General features: G+C 40.7%; 2 protein-coding genes and 1 long non-coding RNA gene across 7 annotated transcripts in view; 2 read left to right on the top strand and 1 right to left on the bottom strand.

Moving 5' to 3' along the window:
* The window catches only part of POLK (DNA polymerase kappa), a 31,206-nt gene extending 28,517 nt beyond the window's left edge, over positions 1-2,689 (bottom strand). The window contains exon 1 of one of the 2 annotated variants that reach the window (XM_083703200.1): positions 2,534-2,689. The gene's annotated coding sequence lies outside the window, so the exon portion shown is untranslated. The remainder of the gene's footprint in view (positions 1-2,533) is intronic. The other variant, XM_083703198.1, reaches the window with a different exon arrangement.
* Positions 2,690-3,201: 512 nt separating this feature from the next.
* CERT1 (ceramide transporter 1) overlaps positions 3,202-27,375 on the top strand; it is a 51,164-nt gene continuing 26,990 nt past the window's right edge. For all 4 annotated transcript variants that reach the window (XR_014556285.1, XM_083703225.1, XM_083703223.1 and 1 more), the window contains exons 1-3: positions 3,202-3,337; positions 11,665-11,799; positions 23,278-23,394. Coding sequence is in view for 3 of the 4 variants with exons in the window: in XM_083703225.1 (XP_083559351.1) it covers positions 3,242-3,337; positions 11,665-11,799; positions 23,278-23,394 (348 nt within the window). In the remaining variant the exon portion in view is untranslated. The remainder of the gene's footprint in view (positions 3,338-11,664; positions 11,800-23,277; positions 23,395-27,375) is intronic.
* LOC310827409 lies at positions 14,239-20,858 on the top strand. The gene is made up of 2 exons (XR_014556357.1): positions 14,239-16,439; positions 16,957-20,858. It is a non-coding gene; the product is annotated as an uncharacterized lncRNA (long non-coding RNA).

The raw sequence follows: 27,375 nt of genomic DNA, 5'->3' as shown, positions 1-27,375 counted from the left end.
TGTTGCCCAATAATTCAACCTTCAGTTGTAGCCAGCCAGATCATCATGACCATGCCTGTTTGCTAAAAAAACCACTGGCTGAGTGTGCCCTTCCCTTCTTAAAAAAACCAAAACTTATTTATTTCAACAACTTACATACCGTTTAACACCAAGTTTCAAAGTGGTGTACCATTGGATTACAAAAACAAAAAATGAAGTTTTTAGGAGGTGTTATTTGTTTGACCGGGGGTGGCCTACTTTTTTGTCTGTTTTATTTGAGTTGTGCATAGTGAATTTGCCTCTTGTTCGACAGGAGTCGGTGGGTCTCAGCATAAAAAAAAAATCTTGTGAAATGGGTATTTTGTGATGGCCACAATTTTGTAGATTTCTAAATGTGCTCTCAGGTCTCAAAAGTTGGGGACCTGTTGTAGAACCAAGTTGGCAACTACAAACCCACGAACTGCATACAGATCCCCAAATCAATTATATTTGCTCCCTGGCATATTTTAAATGCAAGGTATGGAGTGTTTGCTCAGATTCTGTAAAGTGGTCTCTTTGTGGGAGGTTTTACTGTACAGTGGTACCTCGTGAAACAGTGGCACAGCGGCAGCAGGAGGTCCCATTAGCTAAAGTGGTGCTTCAGGTTAAGAACAGTTTCAGGTTAAGAACGGACCTCCAGAACGAATTAAGTTTTTAATCTGAGGTACCACTGTATTGGTTTAGAGCCTGTTATTAACCCAAGGTACCACTGTATATGGAATGCCTGAACTACTGCTATACTTAGGTACATATGTTCTGCTGCTATATCCTTAACTAGTGAACCTTGGGGCTACCACAGAGCCTACCACAGTGGCATCAGAGTCGCAAAACAACCTCTGCAAAGATGCCTCTCCAGTCCCTTTTTTACAGCCTTTTTGGCAACAGGGGAAGATTTTCTGAGGTTTTTAAGCAGTTTCTTAACACCAGACTGCAAACTATTTTATGCTTTTTCTAGGTAGTTATTTTGTTTTTTAAATGTATGTATTAAATTTCCAGATATACATCTTCCATCATTAAATACACAACAGTACATCCAATGACTTCCCTTCTTCTCCTTCCATGGTTCCTTGTACAGTGGGACCTCTGGTTACAAACTTAATTAGTTCTGGAGGTCCGTTCTTAAACTGAAACTGCTCTTATCCTGAGGCGTGCTTTCGCTAATGGAGCCTCCCGCGGCACGTGCACCTCCGGCACGTGATTTCCGTTTGCAGCCTGGGGCAAAGTTCGCAACCAGGAGCAGCTACTTCCGGGTTAGTGGCACTCGTAACCTGAAGCGTTCGTAACCAGAGGTACCACTATACTTCCAAAAGTAACTGCATAGTCTATTTCCTCCATCTAGTTCCCTCCTTCAGCGGTGGTGGAAGCCTCTCGGGCACCTGGGGCAGAGCGCCCAGGGGCAGGGCGAACCGCCCATAGGGGCGGAGGGTGCAGCACCCATAGGGACGGGGGGCACGCCACTCTTAAAGAGGGACAGGACGGGGCATGACACAGGGCCTCAGCCGCCCTACAGCTGGGGGTGGGAGGCAGTGGGAGGACAGCGTGGAGCCTCTGGGCGCCCGAGATGTGTGGCTCTAGCGCGCTGCAGGCCTCGTAGTGAGTGCCACCTGCCATTTTGTCACCCCCCTCAGTAGGGACACCCAGGGCAGATCACACCTACCGCACCCCCTTGCTACACCCCTGCCCTCCTTTCCTTTATATCTTAAACTACTTTATACTGTTGAATGTAGATTAAGATATAATGGAAAACGGGAAACTAGCTGGATTATATCAAATATGCAGGTAGTTATTTTGGGGCAGGGGGTTGCTGCCTTTTATTGTTGATTGCTAAGCTTTAATTATTACTGCATACGGTCTTGTGATTCTAGTATGTTTGCTGTCAGCCACCCCAGGCGTGTTTATCGATAGGTGGCTATAATAAGTCTAATAAACAACTTCGTGTCATTGGTTACCTGTGAAGAGGGCAGCGTATACTGCAAGATGCATTTTAGTTCCTTAAGGCTGGATGATTTTGCATGCTCCCCCCAAAATGAGAAATTGCTTTTCCCTGCTCTAGCCTAGCCCAAAACCAAGCACGTTTCTCATCCCACCACAATTAGCAGCACCACAAAATGCCATGGTAAAATAAATAAAAATCTGAAATCGGCTTCTGTCACTTGGGAACGAACCATGGCAACAGAGGCGTCGCTGCCTGTCTCTTACGGAGCGAGCCTGCTGTGCATGTTTCCTCAGAAGTAACTATTGCAAAGGACTGCAGTTTCCCCTTCCTTCGGTTTAAGCGTTGGTTATGCACACACTACATATGCACGGCTGCCCGGAGCCACTAAAAACCCTCTATATGTTTTTATCTGCCTATATGTGACTACACAGGCAGCTGCCCCATTGCTGAGAAGGAACTCCTTCGCTTCCCTTCCCATAGCTGTTCCTAAACGAGGTGGGGAGAGAAAAGTTCCCTTTCAGGGGAGGCGAGAAGAGCAATATAGCAGGGGGAGGGAAAGCAAAGCTCAGGTAGACACACCTCAGTCTCTCACCAGCCCCCGCTTCCGCAACAATTAAGCCGCGCCAAGATGGCGACCACCCGAGGCTTTAGAAAAGAGAACGGACGACGGCCGGCGTCTTGAGAATCCCGCGCCCAAGAACTACAGCACCCAAGAAGCCCCGAGGAACGCGGCGACTCGCTGGTTCCACCGACCCCGCCCCGTTTCCCAGAGGGCAGCGCGCCTCCAGAAACCAACCCCTCAGCGGACTACACCTCCCAGCATGCCGTTGACCCAAAAGCGGGTAGGGCTTGGAGAATTATAGTGGCTGAGGGCGAGTTTCTCGAGTAAGATGGCGGCGGGAGCGGTGGCGGCGGCAGCAGCAGCAGCAGCAGCAGCGTCGCTTTGAGGAAAGAGAAGAGAGAGAGAGAGAGAGAGAGAGAGAGAGAGAGAGAGAGGCGAGAGCTCGCTCCGCGGCGTGGCTGCCTCAGATGGTCGGCACTATTATCTACCAGCGTGCGCTGAGCGGGGTTGGGGGTTAAGTCGGGCGCTGCGGTCCCGGCGGTGGCCAGAAGGGGACAAGCAGAAGGGCTGGGGCGGCGTCGGCGACAGCAGCAGCGAGAGCGAGAGCAGCGGCAGGAGCAACAGCGGAGCCTCGCGGAGAGAGGCGCCAGGCAGGTAGAGCGAGCTCCCGCGGCGGCCTCGTTGCTTCGCTGCCCGCTGAAAACGGCTGTGAGGGAGGCGCCTCCATGTCGGACAACCAAAGCTGGAATTCCTCGGGCTCCGAAGAGGATCCCGAGACCGAATCCGGGCCGCCTGTTGAGCTCTGCGGAGTCCTCAGCAAGGTAAGGAGGTTCCTTCCTCTCGCCGCCACGGAGCGGTCGTTCTAGGCTTGGCTTTTCACCTGAGCTCCTGAGCCTCCCCCCCCCCCTTCGTCTCCTTCGTGGTCGACGGGGGACATGCGGGGGGCGCCCCCTGCGGTAGGGGAGCCTGGCGCCAAGTCCCCCCTCTCCCCGCAATAACTGGCCACCTCGCCTGGTAGGGTGGCGGCCTAGGAGCCTCCTGCCCTCTTCCCCAGCTTTGAGGGAGGTCTCCGCACATCTCCTTCCCCGCCTCCCACTGGGTGTTGTGGCTTCTGTTTTTGTTATTATTCCGGTTTGGTGGTGGTGGCTTCACCTCCGCAGTCTTGGAAACCATTTATCCGGGTTGGGGGGCGGATTGCTTAGTTTCAGAGAGAAGCCTTCGCCCTTTCTAGGTGGAAAATGTCTGTGAATGTCACTTTCTCTATTCCCCAGGAGCCCACCCGCCGCTGCCACCTTTCCTTGATGATCAAAGTATGAGTCTTGGTTTGAGGAAGGGTGACTTGGTAAAATAATATTCGTGCTCATTGGAGTGGGACTTTTTATTATTTAGAGTGTGTGTGTGTGTGTGTGTGTGTGTGCATGTGATGCAGCGGAGAAGGGAAAAAGATCAATCCGTTCCATCAGGTTCTTCTCAAGAGCCTGGTAATCCTGACTAGATTTCACTTGTAGCCACAGCTTGGCTGAGTAATGCTGCCTGTATGGGGAATCACTCAGGGCGCTTCCACTCGTTGATTCTGCATGACTGGAAAAGCTAACTTCTTGGGCCTGCGAATCGAAACCTTACACGGTTTTCTCCCTCTTTTAAAAAAACGAAGGAAACAAAATCATGTGATATGCATGAACACATAACGCACAATTGTACCATAGAGAAGAGTGGTGTGACCTTTGCTCTAAACAGTGCAGTAAAATAGACTGACTGGAGGGACAGTATAGGGAGTTTAGGAGAAAGCAACTGTATACACAACTGGAGGACTTTAAGGCTTCAGTCCCTGTATTATTTCTAATTTTTAGTGTGAATCCTTTGCAGTTTTGCTATTTAGAAATTGCAAAGGAGTCATTATTCAGACAGAAAGCTAAGTTTTTAAGCAAGACATCAAGTTTTAGCAATATGATTAAGTCCTTCAGAAACTGAATGGTAATTTTGCTTTTTGAAGCAGTTTCACTTGCACTATGTTTTTGACCCTGTTTTGTGTACTGAAGCAAGCAGTGAAAGCACAAGCTGTGAGATGCTCGAGTTGGAAAACGTTATTGCTGAAAAAGCTTTTGCAGTCCAGTTAGTTTTCACATATTTATAGGGAAACTAAACATAAATTCCCAAGTATTGTCATTTCTGAATTAGAAGGTAAATAAAGGTAAAGGGACCCCTGACCGTTAGGTCCAGTCGTGACCGACTCAGGGGTTGCGGCGCTCATTTCGCTTTATTGGCCGAGGGAGCCAGGGTAAAGCTTCCGGGTCATGTGGCCAGTATGACTAAGCCGCTTCTTAGCTGCTTTCGAACTGCTAGGTTGGCAGGAGAAGGGACCGAGCAACAGGAGCTCACCCCGTTGCAGGGATTCACACCGCTGACCTTCTAGGCTCTGTGTCCTAGGCTCTGTGGTTTAACCCACAGCACCATCCACCTCCCGGTAGAAGGTAGATCAAGTGCTGCAAATGGGGACTCTGCATCAGGTAACAAGAATATGACACATGGCGTGCTGTCCAGATCTCAGAGATTGGAAACACATGCAGCCCTTTAGCCCAGTATGACTTTAGATGATAGTTAGCTGCCAGAAGGAGTTTAGGCATCTTTGTTACAGCAAAGATTTGGATCAACTCTCTGCCATTTTTCAGTAGGCATGGAGACTTCTGGGGTTGAGTCTAGTGCAGCTTTCTTCCACACTGAATATTCCTACTGGCTTTAGCTAAATGGCCTGATTTTTGCTCTAAAGTATAAGCACAGAATGCTCACCTGCACTCATCTTTGAACAGAATTGTAATGCTCACAACCAGTGTGGCTTTAGACTGTTGCCAGGTGCAGGTACTGACAGTTGTATACAGTATGTAATGTAGCAATTATTCAACATCCTTGAAAACTTTCTTTTCTTGTCAACTGTTTAGTTTTAGTTTTAGTTTTAAACTCAATCTGAAACTTACTGCAACTTTTATTATTAGCCAATGTACAATTTATACCAACATTATTTCAGCTCCTTGTCATCATGTGACTTCCAAATGTTAAATCTCAAGGTTGAAATGCATGTTGCTTTTACAGGCTACCCACCCCTGATGTTAGCCAGGATGCCTTTCCTGTTCTCATCTATACAGGAATAAATGAAAGGAAATCTAAATTGCAAAATGTGATCTAACCTGTTGCATATTAAAAAGCTGAGCTACATTATTGCAGTTTTTAGAACTTTCTTTGTGATTTGTGTCTTCATTAATTAAATGAAATAAATTGAAATTAGTAGATTTGCAAGGATTTAAAAAGCAACAATACAGTCTTCTGCTAAATATAAGGTACAGGAACAAAAAAATCATTTGTTTTCTTATAGAATGCCCACTTGAATGGGAACTTATGCAAGTGCATATTATGCATGCACATATATTATCGCTGTAGAATTCTATACAAAGAATAATTTTCTGTATGTTAGCTTGTCAAGCTGCGAAGCCTGCTTCTATCTTTAGTACAATCTTTTTCTCTTTATACAATTCTAATTTAAGACTTTCTATATATTTTAACTTATAGAATGAAACTCATTGTTGTGGAATGGCTTTTGATCTAAGAGATGTCCATTAACATAAGGGAATGGCAGATTGTTTTTGCCAATCCCCTCCTACTGCAGCCCCTGAACCTCGCAAAAACAAGTTCCAGAAGTTTGGAGGACCCTTCAGAAGAATGTGGAAGATGACATGAAAAGTTCAGGGGACAGCAGCTGGAAGAACTTTAAAAAATTTCTTTCACTCTTAATCAAATGCCGCTCTACAAGGTTATTGCCCATTGCATATATATTTTAAGATATGGATTGAATTATTAAGATACAATTAGCATTAAAAGTGAAATCCTCAGTTCAGTGCTTCTACTGAACATTAATTAAAACTAGATTGTAGATGATCCATTGAGGAAGGGTTAACCAGTGACTGTTCTTTTATGATCTTGCTTATCACTGGTGGAAACTTTATTGCTATTTAAGTTTCTTTTATTTAATATTTTAATATTATGTTTACTTAGTTACTGAAGTAACTTGAAGTAACTAATTCTCTGGGTTATTCCTAGTATTTTGTTACAAGTTAAGAATAATTTGAAGAGTTCCAGCTCAGTTGGTAGAGCATGAGAGACTTAATCTCAGGGTCATGGGTTGAAGTCCCAAGGGCAAAAGATTCCTGCATTGCAGGGGTTTGGACTAGGTGATCCTCGTGGTCCTTCCAACTCGACAATTCTGTGATTCTAACCAGGGCATCTTTACATTTTGATGAATTTAATCTGGGACAGTGGTATGGATTTTCTGGAAAAGTTTGAGTGGAAAAATTGTTTACCCTATATCAGCTTGTTAGCATGCTAATTTAGCATGCTTAGATTGTATAGTTGGCTCGGTGTCTAGGGGATAGTAGTCTGAAAAGGTTAGTTGCAACTTTGAAATTGCCTGTATCCATTCATGATGTTGCAAATAAAATTTAGGTAACAATGTACTTTTAAAACAAAATTAACTGCAAAAAAGGGGTGATACCAAACAGTAGGCATACTATAAGTAGACCTACTGAAAACAATGAAAACATTTATCTCAGTTAGTCAACTCTGACTTGAATGCCACCAATTGTAGTGGCAAATCTGCTGTCTCACTCACATCATTACTATCTGCAAACATCTGTCTATATAAAAAGTGTAATTCATGTTATGCTGCAGTAAATTCACTGATCAATTACTGTATTTTTCGTGTATAAGACTCTGTTTCCCCCCTAAAAAATAATGTCAAAAATTAGGGGACGTGTTTTACTCAGATACATCTCCCCCCCACTTTCTCAAATCTGAATCCGCCCCAAAATATGTGGCGTCTTAAACATGGGGGCGTCTTATAGATGGAAAAATGCGTTAAATAACTTTTCATTTTAGTTTCAAGACTCCTCATACTGGTAGGGAATGAGTTCATTTATTTGGGAAAGAGTAAGTTATTTTCTCTTCACTTTTGCCATGCAAATGTATAGGATGATATCTGGTCATACTTGGAATAGACGCATCAAATCAATGGATTTGGGTAATTTAAGTTGATTGGTTTCAGTGAGGCTATTCATGAGTATGAATAACACTGGCTATTACCTATAATCTTGGGTCCATCACATGACCTGTGAAAATTGCGGTAATGATGTCTGTTTTCAGCAGTAAGTAGCCATGGTTCATTAGAAAATCTCCAAAATTCCTAAATTGCTCTCCATTGACTCTTAAACTGACACCTCCTTCCTCTGTAACAACTGTACACCCACATAATCTATTCCAGATGATTGGGAGAGGAAATCTATTCCACCATCAGTGTCCATTCTGCCAGTAGATGAATTCCATTGAATTTTATTCATAATAAATTGGTGACTTATTAGGGCTATCTCAGATGTCACAAAGTAATGAAAAATCAAAACTCTCCTCAATACTTTGTGACACTTTAGATGATTCTAATAATTGCATTGACCCACTGATAGGGGTTCCTTTCAAATATGCCTAAATCTTGGTTGCTCTTTGTACCTGCTCTTGCTTGACTGCAGATGCCAAGAATTGAACTCTGTATTCCAAGAACTGCACTATGGCTTTGTCTATTCATGTTGTTTTCTATGCTGTGATGAATAGTTCTATTTGCCTTTTGAGCAGTGAAATGTGCAGAACTGATTATTGTATTATTGGAAATAAATCCTAGTGGCTTTTCTCAATTATAATGTTTACTTAAGTTAAAAGAATTGAAAACTTTTTTAAAACTAAGAAATGAATACTTTTTTATTTCGTGTGTATGTATAAAACTTTGCGTTTGTTTCTAATTATTAATAGATTGTACTTGCCAATTTGAATTGTTTAAAAATGCAACTATACAGGCACAAAGGCACGCTTCTGTAATTACCATTTTCATTCAGTATGACAATCCTATGAGGACACAATGGCCTGGTTCAGAAATCATAGTCAGACAAACTATGACTTACCAGGATTGTGTGGGATTCCAAAGAGAAACTTGGGGTCACATGGCTCCTTTCCTGGCTTTATTCCAATGCTAAGTCAAGGTTTTACTTCAAAATGATTTCTGAAACTCCGCCCTTTTATAAAACAAAAGAAGAACCCTTGTTAGCTGGAAAAACTCAAGGCACTGAGTGTTGCCCAGACCCTTAAAACTGACTGCTAGTGGTCCCTAAGAATTCTGACAGTACCCCATACCTAAATAGGACTGCCTATTGTTGATCTAAAATATTTTCCTCAGCTTGCTGTCAATTAACTTGCAGTCCTCTGGTACTTAAGTTGAATTAGCTATTGAATTCTCAGAGTTCTGCTGTCTCATATGGGTGTCTGCTTAGAATGCACAAAACTGGTTGCTTACTTCGGTTCAATCTCTTTGGTTCAAAAACTGAAGTGCTAACCCATGAAGCATATATGTGACTATTTGTGCTTAATTATTCATTAATTTAACATAAAAGTTGGAGTTCATTGTTTGACCTCTGAAAAGGACCTCTAAGGTTCAGTGTTGAACCAGTGAAATAGTTTAAAGAACTTTATATTTATTTTGGCAGGCATTTAATCTGGTTAGGGACACGGGTGGCGCTGTGGGTAAAACCTCAGCGCCTAGGACTTGCCGATCGCATGGTCGGCGGTTCGAATCCCCGTGGCAGGGTGCGCTCCAGTCGTTCAGTCCCAGCGCTTGCCAACCTAGCAGTTCAAAAGCACCCCCGGGTGCAAGTAGATAAATAGGGACCGCTTACTAGCGGGAAGGTAAATGGTGTTTCCGTGTGCTGCGCTGGCTCGCCAGATGCAGCTTGTCACGCTGGCCACGTGACCCGGAAGTGTCTTCGGACAGAGCTGCCCCCCGTCCACTTAAGTGAGATGGGCGCACAACCCTAGAGTCGGACACAACTGGCCCGTATGGGCAGGGGTACCTTTACCTTTTTTAATCTGGTTAGTTTTTATGTACATTTTATCTACTCCTGTGTTTATGTTTTAGTATTCAATTGGCTTTTAACATGTTTCTTAAATTGTGCTTGGTTTAATTGTTAGCTGCCTTCGGCATCTGTTGGACAGAAAAGCAGATTGTTTAAATAAAATATTTCATATAGAACTAAAACCTAGGGATATCAAGCACATAGCAACAAATTGGCAGTTTTAAAAGCCAGGAAAAATTTGGTCAGCTTTTCCCCATACCCCACTACTGTATGCCAGGTATTTTAGAACTCAAGCAGCTAGTGTCTGTAGATTCCTATTTTGATACAAGTATTATCTGCAGCAAAATGTTGCAGTATACTCAGCTCCTGTTCTTTTTAGTCTTCTGTAGGCAGAGTTCAGGAGGATGGGAAAGAATGAACCCTCTTTCTAATCCATCTTTGAGGCAGTATCTACTGTACTAAAGAACTGGGTGGCAGGTAGTAGAAAAAGATTAAATAAAAGCATTTTTCATTCCATTTATGAATTGCTTCCTGTGAAACAGCTCAAAGCAATCTAACATTAAAAAACACAGGCATTTTTTTAGCTATTAAGCTTGGATGAGAATTCTGGAGAGTAGTAAATGGAAAAATCAACTTTATTCAGTTTCTTTTCACCTCAAACATCACTGTGTAGTCTAGGGAATAAAGGGCTTTTAATTTTTTTGAAGAACACATCACAACACCTGCTTCCAGAATGCTTTTTCTAAGCTGATAGGTGTTTGAGCTGGCTAATTACCTCCCCACCCCCATTGTAAACACACCCCATGCCAAACTATCACCTCAACAGCATTCTGTCTGGAAGCTAACAGGTGCTTGTCAGGTTTTGGATGTGAACATTTTTTTAACTTACAGATGAATATATTTATATACATGCAAGGAGCCCCCAAGAAAAAGTAGACAGCTCTGTCTTATTTTGCGGTAGTGCTATTCCACCTCACCTCGTTCCCAGTGGAAACCAGTGCTGGCAGTTTCACCAGCAATATCCCTTCCCTAAGTCATTTCAGGAAACTATTAGTACTCATCATTCTGTGGGCCATACTCAGATTTGGTACTCCACCCTTGCAGAGGTTACAGATCGCCTGAAGCTAAAATCTGATAAAGTCTGATGAAGCTAGTGAATCCTTCTGTACTTACGACTGATTGTATGAATCTGTTTTCATAGACGTTAATGCAGTATTACCAGTAGTATTTATTTTAGGAACCCAAAATCCATTGCACAATGCTAACGGGGTGTTAATGCCAAATATTAAATGTCATTTTATATACTTTAGTTTATTGTGGAGCTTTGTATTTATTAAATGTTCCTTTCAAGCACATGGAGATCACATAGTGATCTACTCATTGAGCTTTCCGCCCAGGTAAAACACGATAGCTCTTCTGAATAAACTATGTGCATCAGTGTACATTTTAGTTATATGTACTGTTTTATTGTGCTACTCTCATTTCACAGTGATGACTGTTTTGACAAAGAGATGAGAGAGCAAGGAGTTTAATATATGTGTGGGGGGGAAATAGTTAAGTGTAGGCTAGCGAATATAAACATTTAAAATCTGTGTCCAATTTTTGCTTTTGTTTCTGAGCCTGCAACATATTTATTCTGAACAATCAGTTTCTTCATGATGAGGAATGTAGACTAGCCTCTTCTTAAAAGGCAGCCCAGATTTACAGGAATACAAACCATGTATTTCAGTCTAGAGCTTATAGTTGGTGATAGGACATAACCACCTAATGCTTATTGTGAATTGTGGCAGACCTGCTGCTTCTGAAATGGTATTGTTATGATTGTCCCTACTACACCTGACCTTGTTTATTTTGAACACTTATTTTCTAAGGAATTGGCATTTCATTTTCAGATTGTCTGCATCAGAACCATTTTTTACTCTGTGTTGTAACTTTTGATTAAAGCACTATACATTAGCATATAAATTGTAACAGTTCGTTTATTTTTATGGGGGAAATTTTTAAAACAAGATTTGGAAAAACTATGGGTGGTGTTTGATGTTAGCCATACTTAGAGTGTGTATAGCTATTGAAGTAAATGAATTTAAGTAACTTTGATTTCGCTGGGTCTATTTTCTGAGTATGACTTGGTTGGGTTTCACTCGTAAGAAAATTATGCACAAATGGTATGGAGCTTTGTTTGATTAAAAAATGTATGTGTTTGTTTTCTTTAGTGGACCAACTACATCCATGGGTGGCAGGACCGGTGGGTGGTCTTGAAGAACAATACTCTAAGTTACTACAAGTCTGAAGATGAAACTGAGTATGGCTGCAGAGGCTCAATCTGTTTGAGTAAGGCTGTCATTACAGTAAGTGTTTCTTTGTGCCCATGCTTTATGTACATTTTTAGACAATAATAAATACAAGCGAATATGGTAAAAAAATGAATAATTTTTAGTGTAATCTTCTGTCAGAGCAATATGGTTTGGAAATACTTGCATAAGAACTGTCAATATTTTTTAGTTAGCTATAGGAAGAATAGAAAATCTTTGCAAGATTTTTTTTTACAGTATAATATTCTGAGATGCACAGCAATCAAGCGTGTGCATTGGATTCAGGTGAATCCCAATTCTAAGTGGGGTGCCTCATAGGGTTTTGGGGATCTGTTAGAATTGAAATGAGAAGTATAGGAGAGAGCGAGACAAAAGCAGGGACACTGAAGCACTTCACGGTGCCTCAGCAATCCAGACATCAGAACAATTTCTGCTTACCTGTATCTGTCAAAAATTAAAGTAGCATCTTTAAGCTACAAGGAATAATACTGGGGTGGGTTGATGAAGAAGAGAGAGCAGACACCACTGAAAGTTCAAGCTTACAATCAGGGGGAATGATACTACCCCCAAAATAAATCCATTTTAGTTATTTGTGACTCCCAAATCAAATTTAAATATTCCTAGCACAAAAGCCCCTGGACCTATTTGCCTATTGTTTGGCAAGCTTTATCCATTCTGGCGGGGCTGGTATGTTTCAGAATTCATCCATTTATCTTGGAGGGGGAAATGCTAAACTACACACACACACACACACACACACACTCTTCTAATAGTGAAGGGTGGGGAGGACAAAGTAGACCTGGTTGGCCTTCAAAGTGAGTTAAGCAATAAAGTGTGTTGGACGCTAATGGACTGTTTTCTAGAGCACCAGATTATGGTCTGAACTGAATCTTGTGACCAGTGTACACACCTAAGAGCAATACTGCAATAATTCTGAAACCATCTTAAGACCAGCATATCAAGTGACCACATGATTGTTTCCTGATTCATCAGCAGATCTGTATGGAAGCACCCATGCTGTAGCAGCTCTCGTGCTCTTGGTATTAATGTGTGATTCAGGCTTCAGGTGGCTTCATCACATGTTTCTTAAAGTGTATCATGGGGCTTAAAAAAAAAAAAAAGCCTTGTCCAGGCCAGGCTCAAGAGACCTGAATCGCATGTGTAAGAACCACATGTACAGCTGGAGCTTGTTTGTTTTTTAGTGCAGTGTTTCTGCTGCCAAGGAGACAAGCCACTTTTGAAACAGCAGCTTGCCTCTTTTAAAAGTGGGAAAGGTATGTTTTCTAAGAAGATTTTGCCATTCATTAATTTGTAAATATTTGTGTTAACAAAAATACTTTAAAATGTCTTGTTGCCCCATTTATTGGGGTCTTCTTGTACATCAGGGGTGGGGAACATTTTTAAACTCCACAGACCAGATCCTTACTGTGACCAGCCTAAATTGGCAGGTGGGTGGCCATGAAACAACATAATTATGATTTCGCATGGTTGACAGATGGGCAATGTCTCAAAATTGGTTAGTATTGAACCGTAGTCATTTGATGATATAACAGTGTTTGCTGTTGTGGTTTCATTAACTACACACTACCAAATTTTATGATTTTGCAAAAACAGTCATGGAGTTTGCGTCCTAAAATATATTCGCTAGGTAGTGTAAAGTTGCAGCAACAGCTACCTGTAGCATGGCAGTAATTTAAAGCAGTTTAATAGTAACCCTCTTCTTTCCTGAATAATCCCTGGGAACTTGTGAGGGGACAAGAGAACTCTAACATAATTCTGTGCATCCTTACCAGACTAGCACTCCTAGTTTTGAGGGAAGGCATGAATGTGACCAAGTTAAAAATTAGGACTAAAAAGTTTAGTTAATTTTAAAAAGGGATGGGAATCCAACCCAGTCTTGACCTGCCAAGGGGTTCAGTTTGGCCTGAAAGGCCATTTTTGCCAAACCATGCCCATTAGATGATATAACTGGTGACTTCAGCTGATGGGCAGGAGGGCAGGGTTCAATCCTGCATTGGATATGCACCCTGTTCCCACATATTGTTTAGGACAAAAACCCAATAAAGAGGCTCCTGTCAGTTTATCTCTTTGGTTCCTATGTCTTTGAAAGCAGGCGGATCCCATATTTGATTATATGCACTGCTAGTTAATAATTAGCTTCAGCTGTTCCTCCATTAGTACCATAACAACTTTATATGATACTAATCTGTACTGTTCAGATTTGTCATTTAGAATGTTAAGTGAGAAAATTATTGTAGCATAGGATTTAGAAAACCATATTGCTGCAGATTCACTGTCCAGACATGAAGAAAATGTTTTAAGTTAAAATTACATTTTAAAGACCTCAGATTGATATGCTAGAGTTACACCATCCCTCTTCCTGATACTGAAAGAATTTTTTTCACAGATCTTTATCTGCTGTTTATAATAAAATGTAATATTTGTGTCATAAATTGGTTAGTGTTGAGCCATAGTCACATATAGCAGTGTTTGCTGTTGTATTTTCGTTAAGTACACACTACAAAATTTTATGATTTTGCAAGAACATATAATCTGGTAACATTGCAACTACATCTTTTAAAAATCAGAAACCCTGTGTTGCATCTTCTTAGATTATGACTTAAAAACGCTCCAATCCCTGTAACTTTGAAGCAACTTGTGAAACTACCTCACTGGTGGAACATGCCCTTCACAACAATTGTTCACAATTGTGAACAGATGTACGGTTTCTGATTCTCTTTCCTTGACCTGATTGTTTTCTGATTATTTAGAGAAGGCTTGGCAACTATTGTTTAGGAACTGCTGTGGAATCCGAGAGGAAGTGTAGTGGAAGCAGTAAATCTTCTGTATAAACACAGTAGATGTTGCACTACACATTTATTTACAGCAGAGGCACAGGTTTGCTTCCTTTATAGGCTGGGGAAATAGCTGTGAAGCAATTGCTTTGAAAGTTTTTAAAGGAAAAATGTAATTTATAATTTCAAACTCACCTCCCCCCCCTCGAAAAAAAGAAAAATATCCTTTTAAATTGCATCTGTTCTACTAAGATGTAGATGCCAAATGCAAACCAACTTTGTGTGGCAACTGAATCTCTGAAGATAACCTGTTGGCAGTGATATGCCCTCTAACATTTCAAATGTGAAAATAGGGACCCTCCCGCTCATGAGTGAATGGTACAAAGCAGAGTGTAACAGCCCAATTAAGATTGTCCCCAGTGGTGACTTGGCACTAGTAGAGGCGTCTCCACTTGTGAAAGGAAGGACACCTATTTATTACTGATTCCTCCTACTCAATGCAGCCCCTGAAAAGCTTATCTTGAGTATTGGGAGGATATTGGGCTATACCATAGATAGCTATAGTTTGCAGTGCCTCCAGTTGCCCTGTAAATGAAGATTTGAAGGGGGGAAAAGTTTATTTAAAAGGGGAGACGGGTCAGGTGATCCACACCTTGGAGCATGAATCTAGTGCCTCCCCACCCCCCACAAATAACATTCCTCCCTGTCTGGCTGCTGCATTTACAGACACCTTAGTCAAGAAGCATCCAATCTCCCATTCCTTATTTTGTGCAGCAGTTGCCAATCAGGTTGCTGCTTGGTCATGATACTCCAGTCACCTTAACTGGAGGCACCAAGGAGACTCTCCCTCTCTGTTTCCCTTTCATTTCTGGAAATCTTTCCAGTTGGTTAGGCCTTCATGGTCAAGGCATTCTGATTATAGTAGACAAATCACCTCCATCCTTCCTCCCCACTTTAGAGCCAGGGAGGGGCAGGGATCATTGCACAATTGCCAGGGTGGTTTCCACCCTCTCTGTCATTTCCAGATTGAGTACAAGGCTCACTCTCCGTGGCAAGCAACACTGTGGAAACCTGACTTTGAAACTCCTGATACAAGCATAATGTTACGGCTGCATTTGGCTGTAAAAGCACTGTGGTGTTTTTACAAAAATTTGCTTGGGTTGAGTGAACATGGTTGCTGGGTTGTAAAATAGAAGGGTGGGGGGAGTTGTTGGTCTGTTTGCCGTTGCAATACAGCCAAAAAATGTTTCCCTCCAGTAGGTTTTTTTTTAATAAAAAAATAACATATTGATAGAAAGCATTGAAAAATAAATCCATGGTTGCAAAATGTTGCCTCGCTGAGTATTTGTTGTTTAATGCTAAAACTGTTTTTTAGTCATGTGTGCAGAATGAGAATGGGAAGGTGCATGGTTCAGTATTTAAGGCTTATTGGAATAAGAAAAATCACATACTTCAAAGCAACTATGATAATACTTAACAATTGTATAATTCCTTCGAGTGCTCAAAATGTCTCACATATGTTATGTAGCTGCAGTCCTTACAACAGTGCTGTGAGGCAGTGGTAGGGAACCTCTGGCCCATGGGCCAATCTTGGTTTGCCGTGGGTTCTAGTTTTGTCCTTGAGGCTGGTTTCTTTTTTTTTAAGCACACCCACTTGTCCATCAGCTGACAGCACTCCAATTAGCCAGGGTGGGAGTTTCAATTCCTCATGGAACTGGCATGTGTAGTCATGGCAGCAGGATTTAATCTCCCGTTCATCAGCTGAGAGGAGACTTAAATTCTGCTCAGTTCGGCAGGATTCAGTACAAGCCCCTTCTTGATGACAGGGGTTTGCACTGAAACCTATACTAAAATGCAGGGGCAACCCTTCGTTTTAGCTAGGTCAGGGGTCTGCAACCCGCGGCTCCGGAGCCGCATGTGGCTCGTTTACACCTTTGCCGCGGCTCCGGGGTGAATACTAGCGAGGGGAAGAGCCGCATTGTGTGCCCCGACACTCCCCACTGTGGCGGGCGCTGTACTGGCTGTGACGTCGCATGGGGGCGGTGCGTGTGTTAGTCACGCACCGTCCTGACGTCACCTTCCCGCCCGCCCGCCCGCCCGCCCGCCCGCTACATTGTAAGGGGCATGTACGCTGGTCACTGCATTGAAAGGGGGCATGTACGCTGGTCACTGTTTTGAAGGGGAGTGAAGAACACACACACACAAAAAGGTAACTTGTTAATTAAACGTTTATTTCTATGAGGAGGAGTAATTCTGAGGGGTCAAACAAAGAAAAAATAAAAAAGTGACAAAAAAGTTATTTTTATAATGACGAGTTTTGCGGCTCCCAGTTTTTTTTTCTTCGGAAACGGGTCCAAGTGGCTCTTTTTGTCTTAAAGGTTGCAGACCCCTGAGCTAGGTGTTCAGTACACACCGCTTGTCATCAGGAAGGGGTTTGCCTTTAACTGCCTACTTAAATTGAGCTTTCATCTTCTTTTTTAGCAAAGAGCTTTGAAGTGCTGCCATAGTGACCTCAGGTGATTGATAAGTGGATAGCCCTACCCACCTGTCAAATTTTGTCTAAACCTAATAAGAACCTGGTCCATGGAGCCAAATGTTTTCCCACCCCTTCTGTAAGCCACGTCATATTTAAGTCATATTGCAGATGGCAGTGTCTGAGGTTGGGGGTGGGGGAGCTTTAGTAAGGTTCACCTAGAAGTTCATGGTAGAGACAAGATTTGAACCAGGTACCTTCTGATGCAAAGTTCAGTCTTTTGACCATTCCATGGTACAAAGAAGACAGTCTATGTCTTCTTTGTCTGCACCAGGACTTTACAACCAATCGCTTCCTGCCCATACATCTCACAAAAGCTGCCCTTACAACTTAGGGGACCCTCCAGAGCAATATTGCACCTAGGGGCTGCTGTTGGAAAGGGAAATTGACTGAAGCAGCAACAAACACTGAGTTTGTAATAAGGTATTTGTACAGAAACCTCTCTGGATCTCTGATCAATGTTTTGAATGAAGAAGGGATTCCAGTAAGCAAACTGAAAACTTTATTGGAAGAATGACAACATTTTGGCCAATGCACTGGACTTTAGTGCAAGATTATCTGATCATTAAGTAGACTGGAAAGCTATCTAAAACTTGCTACGAGTGTCACACACAACAAAATGTGGTGTGGAATGCTGTTGTTCAAGCTAGGATTCAATGCACACTGAGCATTCTTAGTGGGCTGTTTGAGTCCCCCTACTGATATCTCCCTCTTGTGCGTGGATGGGTCTGCTTTTGCTACGTAAGGACTGCCACTCAGAATTGAGATCTTTGTTTGTATATCTGATAAAGAAAGCAATGTTGCTAAGAATGCATCTTTTAAAAGTTAATCTCAGTATTGCATATACCTATGTGGTTATAAGTGGGCCAGAATTATGGTATCAGTGCAAAATTCTCAGCAGTATTTTCTGTAGCTAACTAGGTTTGCATCTTATCAGTGCTTGGATGGGACACCTCGGAACCTCAATGTATGTCACTTTACGCTGTGTTTAAGAAATGTTGCATGTAAATGTGACTAATAGTTGCAGTGATAGACATTGTAATGAACTGAAAATAATAGCAATGAAATGTCATCCCATGTCACCCGAATGAGCTGTATGTACCTCGTGAAAGCCGTGATTGTGATGTTAATAAGGTTCTTAGTTCATAATTAATTTTTATCCTTTGAATTTCTTTGTTCCTGTAGTGTGTTTGACCTGATTAATAGAGCTAAAAAGAGTATTAGCAAAAATTGAACTTTTATAACCTGTGGTGTGCTTTGTGCATCCATTAAAGATTTAAATACTAAAAGAAGAGGAAATTAGGTGCAGTTCATTAGGTACTTTAGTACCTAATGGTATTGGTAGTAAGCTTTAATAACTATTCAAAGGAACTAATATTGAAAACAACCCTAAATCTCTACTAGTGACAAAAGAACAACAACCTAGGGAGCACATTAAATACCAAGCAGTGTTGCCAGCTAAAATAGTTCTTGATATGGAAATTCAGGGAACAAAATTAACATGTTAATTTCAATCCAAGACTTGTAGTGCCTTCTTGAGTTTGCTCAAGTGCCAGAGCTCTATGGAAGGGAAAGAGAAAGAAAGAAAAAGAACACTAACATGAGGAAAATATGTGCTTCCTAAACAGCAGAGGCCAACTGGTCACTGAGCAGAGGTGCAAAAGGGCCAATTTCTCTGGAGCAGATTAAGCTTGAGGAGAGGAGGAAAGAGGAAGGAAGAAAAGGTTCTGCATTCATCCATTTTTCTACACACTCCGCTAGGTCAGATGCTCAGAAGAACTAATTTCATTTGGTCTGCTCTGAGCATGACTAACATTGGATACAATTCCATGCAACTTCTTAACAAATTGAATCACACACCTTTGTCTTTTATAAAATGGCTCTGCATGACATGTGAATGCAGGCAAAGTCTAAAATCCAGTTGTAAAATATTAGTTTTAGCAATATCTTTTGTGTTCCTAGACCTGAATAACTTTGTATCATCTATTTTTAATATTTAATTTAGATGGAGCTGTGTTTTATAGACTCTTAAATATTCTGTCACCTATAGGGTTTCCAGACTCTGAAACAGACCTTTTTAAAAGATAGAAAGAAGAAAGGATATTCTTTGGGGACCATTTTTCAGACAGAAAAGTAAAGTTAAACATCTCAGCTATGTGCAGGGGCCTGTAAAATAAGCTCCTCTGAAGAGCAGCAGTAATTGTGTTTGAATATGAAGTAAAATTCTGACAGTATGCCTGCTGTGTTTATTGCTGGTTGAACAGGAAATCAGTGATTAATCTGCCTAGCAGAATCATTTCCCAACAGCATTGGTAATCCACCATACAAAGCTACTAGCTTCCAAAGAATACAGTATCGGAAGTGGCAGGACTGCTAGACAAAAAGTGATGGAATTATATATCCCTTGGGTAGAACATGGTCTCAGAGCCTTCAACTGGTGAATTTAACAGACAGTTGCCTCTCAAACTAGGAAGTTTGAGCAACAGTACTCCACTGGGCAATAGGCCTGGGCAGTATATCAATATATCACCCAGGACCGGTATGAGGAACAGGCCATGATGTCAGCTTCACTCAGTGGTATATTGCTGGGGAAACCGCCACTGCTCCTGAGTCCCTATGCTCGCAGTGTTGGCTAGAGTTCCTTCCTCCAGTGGGCGCTGCTAGCAGAGGGACTCAGGAGCGGCGGCGGTTTCACCAGCGATATATCGCTGAGTGAAACCACTATCCCACTCTGCCCTCATACAATGCAAAGGTAGAAACAAGCTGTATCAGCAAAGTGCCAATACAACTTGTTCCTCCCTCTGCATCTTTAAACTGCTCAGCTGAGGAGTGGGCAGCTGCCCTTACCTTAGTCAAGCAGTTAAAAGAGCCCCAGGCCAGCCAGTAGCAGGGTGGGGGCTCAGTGAAACTGCTCAGCTGAGGGGAGCCTGGTTGCTGCTCCCCGCAACAAATAGTTAGCACCGAGGCTGTCTCAGCTGGGGAAGGGGAACATTCCTGATCCCCAGCTAAGCAGCGCAAACAAGCTTCATTGTCCTAGCCCACAAGTGCCTGAGTGAAACCACCAGAGCTGGGGAAGTTTCACCCAGTGTCTTGTGGGCAGAGACCAATGCATTTTGGTTTTTTCAGCACTGTGATATATCGCCAGACCACAATGTTTGACTAGTGATACACTGCGATGTTGAAAAGCTGGTATCGCCCAGCCCTACTGGGGACTTGACCTGTATGTTTCTTGTAGCCTTAGTCATGATTCTGCAGTAACTGACAGTGGTGTCATAAACATACTTTAACTTCTGGAAAAGGAGGAAGAAAGGCTGTATGAATTAGCAAGTTCACTGGCCCTTCAAATAGGGCTGATGCTAAATGGTAAATTACAAGTAGCATGTAATGGTAGGCTTATTGCATGTTGAGCTTGTAAAAAAGAATGCCATGTGGTGCACTGAGATTTTGTTTTCTGCTTGGCTTTGATAGTCATTCACAGGCAGTTTCAAATTATTTGTTGATCTAAATGCTGTCTCTCCTGTGTTTGTCTAGATTAAGATTTACAAATATACATCCTGCTTTTACAAACTAGCAACTCGTCCTTTAGAGAGGCATCCTGGAAGGCCTAGAGCAGTCTATAGATAGACAAGTCTTTGCAGTCAAAGATTTGGGTAAAGATAGTCATACAGCACAATCCTAACCATCCCTAGTTGGAAGCAATCACCAACCTTGTTCCATTGTGAAAGTTCCATTGTAAAAGTTACGTTAATAAATCTATTAATGATTCACTTCAATTCTCCTTCAGTTGAGGGAAGGCAGAATCTTCAACTCTGAGGCTGTTCCTCATTCTGTTACCTGACCTGTGGCAAATGTCTATTGTGATGTTGAAATTCTAAATAAGCAGTGCTCATTGTTATGAACCTGTCAAAGAAACAACTGCATTACTAGTTCCATGAGGTTTGAATGAGACTTAGTTCCAACAATGATTTGTAAGTGAACTGGTGCCAAAAATGCTTTCAGATTTTCTTTTCATGGAAGGGGAATTGGAATATTGCTCGGCTTCTGGCTTCCATATTATGGTGCTCAGGCAAGTAGACAGTTTGCACAAGTAGTTGGGATGGCATTTCATCTCTGACAAACTTACAAGAGATTTTGTAGTGCTTAGGCTTCATCTTTCAAAATAAGTATTGGCCAATTGTATGGAAATGCGAACTATGACACGTGAGTGTCATCTTCCAAGCAGCCACATTTAAGCTTGCATGAAACTCTGCGTCTAAGAACCTGGCTTACAACACTTCCTGGAGTTTTCATGAATCAGAAGCAATCTGTGCTGCTACTATTCAGTCTTCTGAGATCTGGTGTCTTCTGTACCTCTCTTACCACAGTGCTACTGTATCTAATTATACTGGGTTGTTCCCCAACCTCACAAGTTGTTGTGTTTTTTTATAGAAACCTTCACTGGTGAGTCTTGAATAATCATGGACTTCAGGGCACATATAAGTAAAAGCTCTTAAGGAAGCAGTAGGTTAGGTGAAATATGGGAAATAACCTTATAGAGAAACTACCATTGAGGAGGACATTCTGTCCTGGTCCACAAACAGATCACTGACATGTGATGCAATTAAGTAAAAGGAGGTGGGAGGGGGCTATTGCACCATTGGCTCTTACATGAAACAGACTACAATCTTTTGTATTGTATGGCATGCCAATTTGTATAATACGGTAGCTATAATTAATCATTCTACTGCTGCTTACCCTTCAGGGTCTTGACCCTGAGTGAGAACCTGGAGGCTGAGAGGTAGGGTGTGTCAGAAGGAAAAATCAATTAATACTGATTTATATATAGTTTATATATAGTAGTAACTTTGTGTTAATGTAACATTTTTATATGTTTTTTATGTTTTTTATATGTTTTATATGTTTTGTTTAAGATATCTGTTGTTGCTTCAGTTAAGATATATTGTTAATGTATTAAACAGTATAGAAATTAAATAATCATCAGAACAAACATCACTGCAAGGCATAATTATTATGTTCCTGCTCACTCTAGTGCAGCCTTCCCATAGCCTGGTCCTCTCCATATGTTTCATATAGCAACTCAAATCATCCCTGGCACTGGCTATGCTGGCTGGAGCTGATGGGAATTGGAGTTCAAAACATCTGGAGAACACAAGGTTCTGCTCTAATGAAAAGTTGCATACCACTGATTTAATACTTCCCTTCCCATGATGGTCTGAAGGGAACATTTTAAGCTTTGGGGCTGAAGGAGTGTTCCGCGTGAATCTGCTGTATGCTGAAGTCCATCTGCTTTCATCATAATCAAGAAATACTAATCAAGAAATACTAATTTTAAAGGGAAACCTCTAATGTAATTGGTTTCTGCTGCTTTCATTGGTTTGGTGTTGTATGTTTCTATGCACTGGTTTTTAATTGTATTCTGGTTTTTATTGAATTGTTGCTGCCTTGGAGATTGGTGTCTCGGTCAAAAATACAGGATATTAAATGTGTCAATAAATTTTACTGCATTCTCAGTAGTAATTCTACTCATGCAGTTAACTTATTTTGTAGATCTTCATTAATGTTCAGAATTTGCTTCATTAACCTTTCTATTTCATAAAGGTACTATATTCTGATTTTTCTTGGTTGGATCCTGACAGTGCAACATTAATAATCATAATTATCTCAGTTTGGCTGAATATAGCAACTGATATGAAACATAATGATTAACTTTTATTGGGTCTTTTAGTGTGAATTGTCATCTGCTGTGATATCTATGATAAAGGCTGGATATAAATATGAATAAATGAAAATACCTGTGTGGTGTGTGGTGTTGTTTTTTAAGATTAAAGTAGCAAATTATGGAAAAGGCTTTCTCTGAGATTTTAGAGAGCCATTGCATGTCACAGTAGTCCGTACAGGGGTGCATAAACTGATGGTCTAATTTGGTATATGGTAGCTTGTTAAAGGACTGCTAAGACTGTCACAGAAAATGAAGCTGGTGAAATCAGGTTTAACATGATTTGGGTCCAGTGAATGGTCTGGGAGTATCTGGAGCGGCAGCATTGCCAAAACTAAGCAGGTATGAACTTGGTTGGGAAACAATGAGGTCCGTCCCCCCGAAACATGGCAAATGACAAGGTGCCACATGTTATCTCCTTTATGTATAATTCTTATTGTTATAATGACCTTCCATTTTTCCTTCCACAGCCCCATGATTTTGATGAGTGCAGATTTGATATTAGCGTGAATGATAGCGTTTGGTATCTACGGGCTCAAGATCCAGATCATAGACAACAATGGATAGATGCAATTGAACAGCACAAGGTATAGTTTCTGTTCCTTAGCAATTAATAATGGTGTGTGGTTATGGATGAGCCTCCAGGGGCTTTGCTTAAACACTTCTGTGACATTTCTATGCCAAAACAGATGCTGATGTCCTCAAGAACTGAAAATCGCATTTAAGTATTCTAACCTGTGATATAAGAATGGGTATAATGAGTGAAATGACAATTATGTAAGACTTTGCACTTGACAAATGTAGCAGTAATGAAAGGCTTGGTGATACTTGGAATCAATGTGTGGCAGAAAATACAGAAAATAAGCAACATCAATTATATCCAGCAAATAAGAGTTTAAACCATTTTGAGCAAGCTATCATATGCTAATGGTAAAGTTTAAAAATAGATTGTTACAAGGATTAAAGTAGGAAAAACTTATAGTGGTTGTTAAAAATACAATGCTAAAAGATGCTGTTGGATTGGTCTTGAAGATAATGACTGGATGTGATGTTAGTTTTCAAAGGTTTTTGAAACTAAAACTGAACTATGATTTGGTTTTTTTGTGTTCTTGTATAGTGGTTAGGCATAAAGATAATGTTCCTAATCAGATTAAAGTCATATGGTTAAACATTTAATATTCTGATTTGGGTCTGAATGATGGATCTGGTGCTCGTGTGGCAGTATAAGCAACCAGCTGTTGATTTTTCAAAGGGTATTATGAAGTTACAGGAGGAGTGAACTTTCCATTAAACATCTTTCCTGGAAAATCAAATGTGCTTTTCTTTATTCAGAACATTTATAGAATGCATATTTTGCACGCAAGCCAGTATTAAATAATATACAATAGAATGAAAACACTAAAAGTATTCTTTCAAAAGGCTATAGTGTCAACAAAGCCAAAAACACACATAGCAACCTCTAAAAGAGCCTCAGCAATTGAACTTGGAGAAATAGGGGGGGGGGGGGAATGCATGTGACCAGGCTGCCTGTGTGGTTGGGATATACCTGTGGCCCTTCAGATGATGGACTTCAACTCCCATCAACCTTAGTCAACATGATTAATGGTGTTGGATGTTTAAAATCATAGTGTTTTTGGTATCTGATGAAAACAAAGAAAGTAATACAATAATCCAGAACTGTGTGTGAAAAAATAATAGAAACAATAATACGAGTCTAATCATAAGTCAAATGTGTTTATTTTGTTTCTCTCTTTTTAAACTCTTAACCCTTTTTTCTTTTTCTTTTCTTTTTCTTTTACCCCTTTCCTTTTCTTTTTCTTTTCTTCTATTTCTTTTTTCCCCTCCATACCCTTTTTCTTTGGCCCTTTTCTTTTTGATCTGCTAAGAGCCAAAGAGATAAAAGTTAAATATGAAAATTTGAGTAAGTTAAAGTGATGTTCTATAACTTGTCAATTATTGTTAAGGATGGGCAATTGTAATGAACTGATGTAGTTACTGTGCTTTTTCTTGTTATCGTTGAATCTTAAATAAAGTATATGAAATTCAATAAAATAAAATAAAATGTTGAACAAAATCAGGGTGCAGGGCCAGGAAAATGCAGCAGAGGAGAAAACTCAAAACTGGTCAAGCATTATATCAAAGAATTAAGCATATATGAATATATGTAGCGAGCCAAAAAAAAACTACCAAAATAGCTCACACAGCACTAAAATGGCTCCAGTTAAATTAAGGTGGTGAGTTGTTGTAGTTTTTTGGCACTGTACTTTGCAGTGTGCTCAACTATCCTGTAAGCAAAGCTTAAAACAAGTTTTCAGTTATGTTTAAAATAGGGAAAGGATATCCAGTGCCCAAACACCAGAGATGGGCACCTCCAGCAAACACACCTGCATTTTCCTGAGGGGGCAAACTACATATCATATGCAAGAATCTCATTGCACTTTTTAAAATAAAAATAAAGTTGCTTTGGAAGTGGGAATATAACACAAGGAAGCAACATAATACAGAGAAAGTGGTCGTCCTTGTCCCCATTCTAAACTGTTTCTCTATTCCATGGGCTTTCAAATGAGTATCTGTTCTCTCAAATGGGTGTTTTGAACTTCACATACATTCAATCAAAAATTGAATGCTTAAAAAAATTGCTTAACTATCCCATGAGGTTACAGCCCAGAGACCTCTGCCCTGTTTGGTAACGAGTGGGCAAGCAACATTAACCCTTTATTATGTGATTGAAGAACTACTTTTCTCTACTTGTCCAGTGGAGAAATTCCTAACTGATGTTGAAATAAATGTGTTTTTGCAATTGAGCCCTGTAACATGGGCTGAAATCTTAGCCATGTTGAAGGAGTCAGTCCAGTGAGATACTATCTTTGCCTCTCCTTGGACTTTGAGTTGTGGCAGATAACTTTCTAGAAATACTGTATCCAGGACTTTGTGTACTGTACTTTGCGCTCTCATATCATTTTTTAAAAAAGTAAATCCACAAACAGCACTTAGAAAATCAAGCACTTTATTTTATTTTATTGGCTGCTTTTCTACTAAGATTCCCCCAAAAGGTTTCAAGTAAAATGTGTGTAGACAATGGAGATAGAAAACACAAAGGGCTAATTTCAAACCTATCTGATGTGACTACTCAAAATTAGATTGCTCTGCAAGAAGAAATATAATATATGATATCCTTCATGATTAATCAGATTATACCATTAGAGCCTTTGACAATACTACTAGGTTGTGTGGATGGCAATTAGAGTTAATACAGAATCTTCCAAGTGTATCTAGAATTCTAGCAACTCACCACAGCTTGTCAATAGCTAGCTAGAATTTGGGATATAGCAGAGATTCTGAAAAAATACGTACTTTGGAGAGATAGAAGACAGAGAAAAAATTGAATTAAACATTGATTCCCATTTAGTACCTGTATAAAATCCTGATGCAGCCTGGAAAAATTGCTCAATGTAGAAATTTATTCCTGCTGTAAAACATATCAATTTTTACATAATTATATTTAAGTTACGTATACCTTTTCTACTTTCACATTTATATATTGATTTAAGGTGATTGTTCTATGTCTGCTTAAATATAGTCTGTTCTATTTCTTTATACACTATTCAAGTTTTTTAGATATTTGAAAATGTATGGCTAGAGAGCTATATGCAACTTGTTAAAAAACAAGTAAGCAAGCAAACTTATTTTCATATGCCTATTTCAGTACAAAGCTTAGTAGTAGAGCACATGTTTTGATTGCAAACCAAAAGGTGCCAGTTTTGCTCCCTGTCTGAAATGCTGGAGAAGCATTTCCAGTCTATCTGGCCCCAATAGTCTCACTTGGTGTAAGCAGCTGTCTATATTCCTATTACCTATGGTATGGGGCAAAGTGCCACGGAGGGTATAGAAGCCCATTTGCTTCTGACTCTGGGATCTGACACTTTGCTAGGCAGTACAACTTTCAAGACTAAATCTGGGGTAGGCAACTGGTGCCTTCAAGGTTGTTGGAATACATTTTCCACCAGCCACTGCTTTGGGGCTTTCCATAGGCAGCTGGCTACTGTCCGAAAGGGGATGCTGGACTTGACGGACTTTTGGTTTGATCCAGCAGGGCTCCTCTTACTATTTGATCCATAGCAATTTTTAAAAGCAAACTTTTATGCAAGCTTTGTTTATATGTAGAGCAAGCTGAGAGTTAGGATGCAGAATTCTGTGCCTGGTGAAAAACTGTATGGTGCAGTTGTCACAACACAAATAATGAGGGTGCCCTTATTATATTCCATAAAGAGATGCAATAAAGTCAATAGCGAGTGTTTCAGAACAATAGAATTGGCAGGAGGGGGTTAAGCATTATCCTTTACAATGTGTCCAGAACCCTGAGGTCTGCCTTGTATTCAGGTTTTACTCTGAAGTAGCTAGGTCTGAACTCTATAAAAATAAAATCTAACCTTGATTTTAATTTAAGAAACCTGAAGCTGTACAGGCTTTTTCAGCTAAAGCCAGACATGTATGAACCTTTAATCATTTAAAATTAGGCTGTTTTGAAAACATTTTTAAATGCAGAGTAACCGGAATGTAATAAAAGC

Source organism: Podarcis gaigeae (genome assembly GCF_964106915.1).
Source record: "Podarcis gaigeae genome assembly, chromosome: 11".
In the NCBI taxonomy this organism is placed as follows: Eukaryota; Metazoa; Chordata; class Lepidosauria; order Squamata; family Lacertidae; genus Podarcis; species Podarcis gaigeae.
Note: the sequence above shows the minus strand (reverse complement) of the source record. Positions and strands in the feature narration are given on the sequence as shown.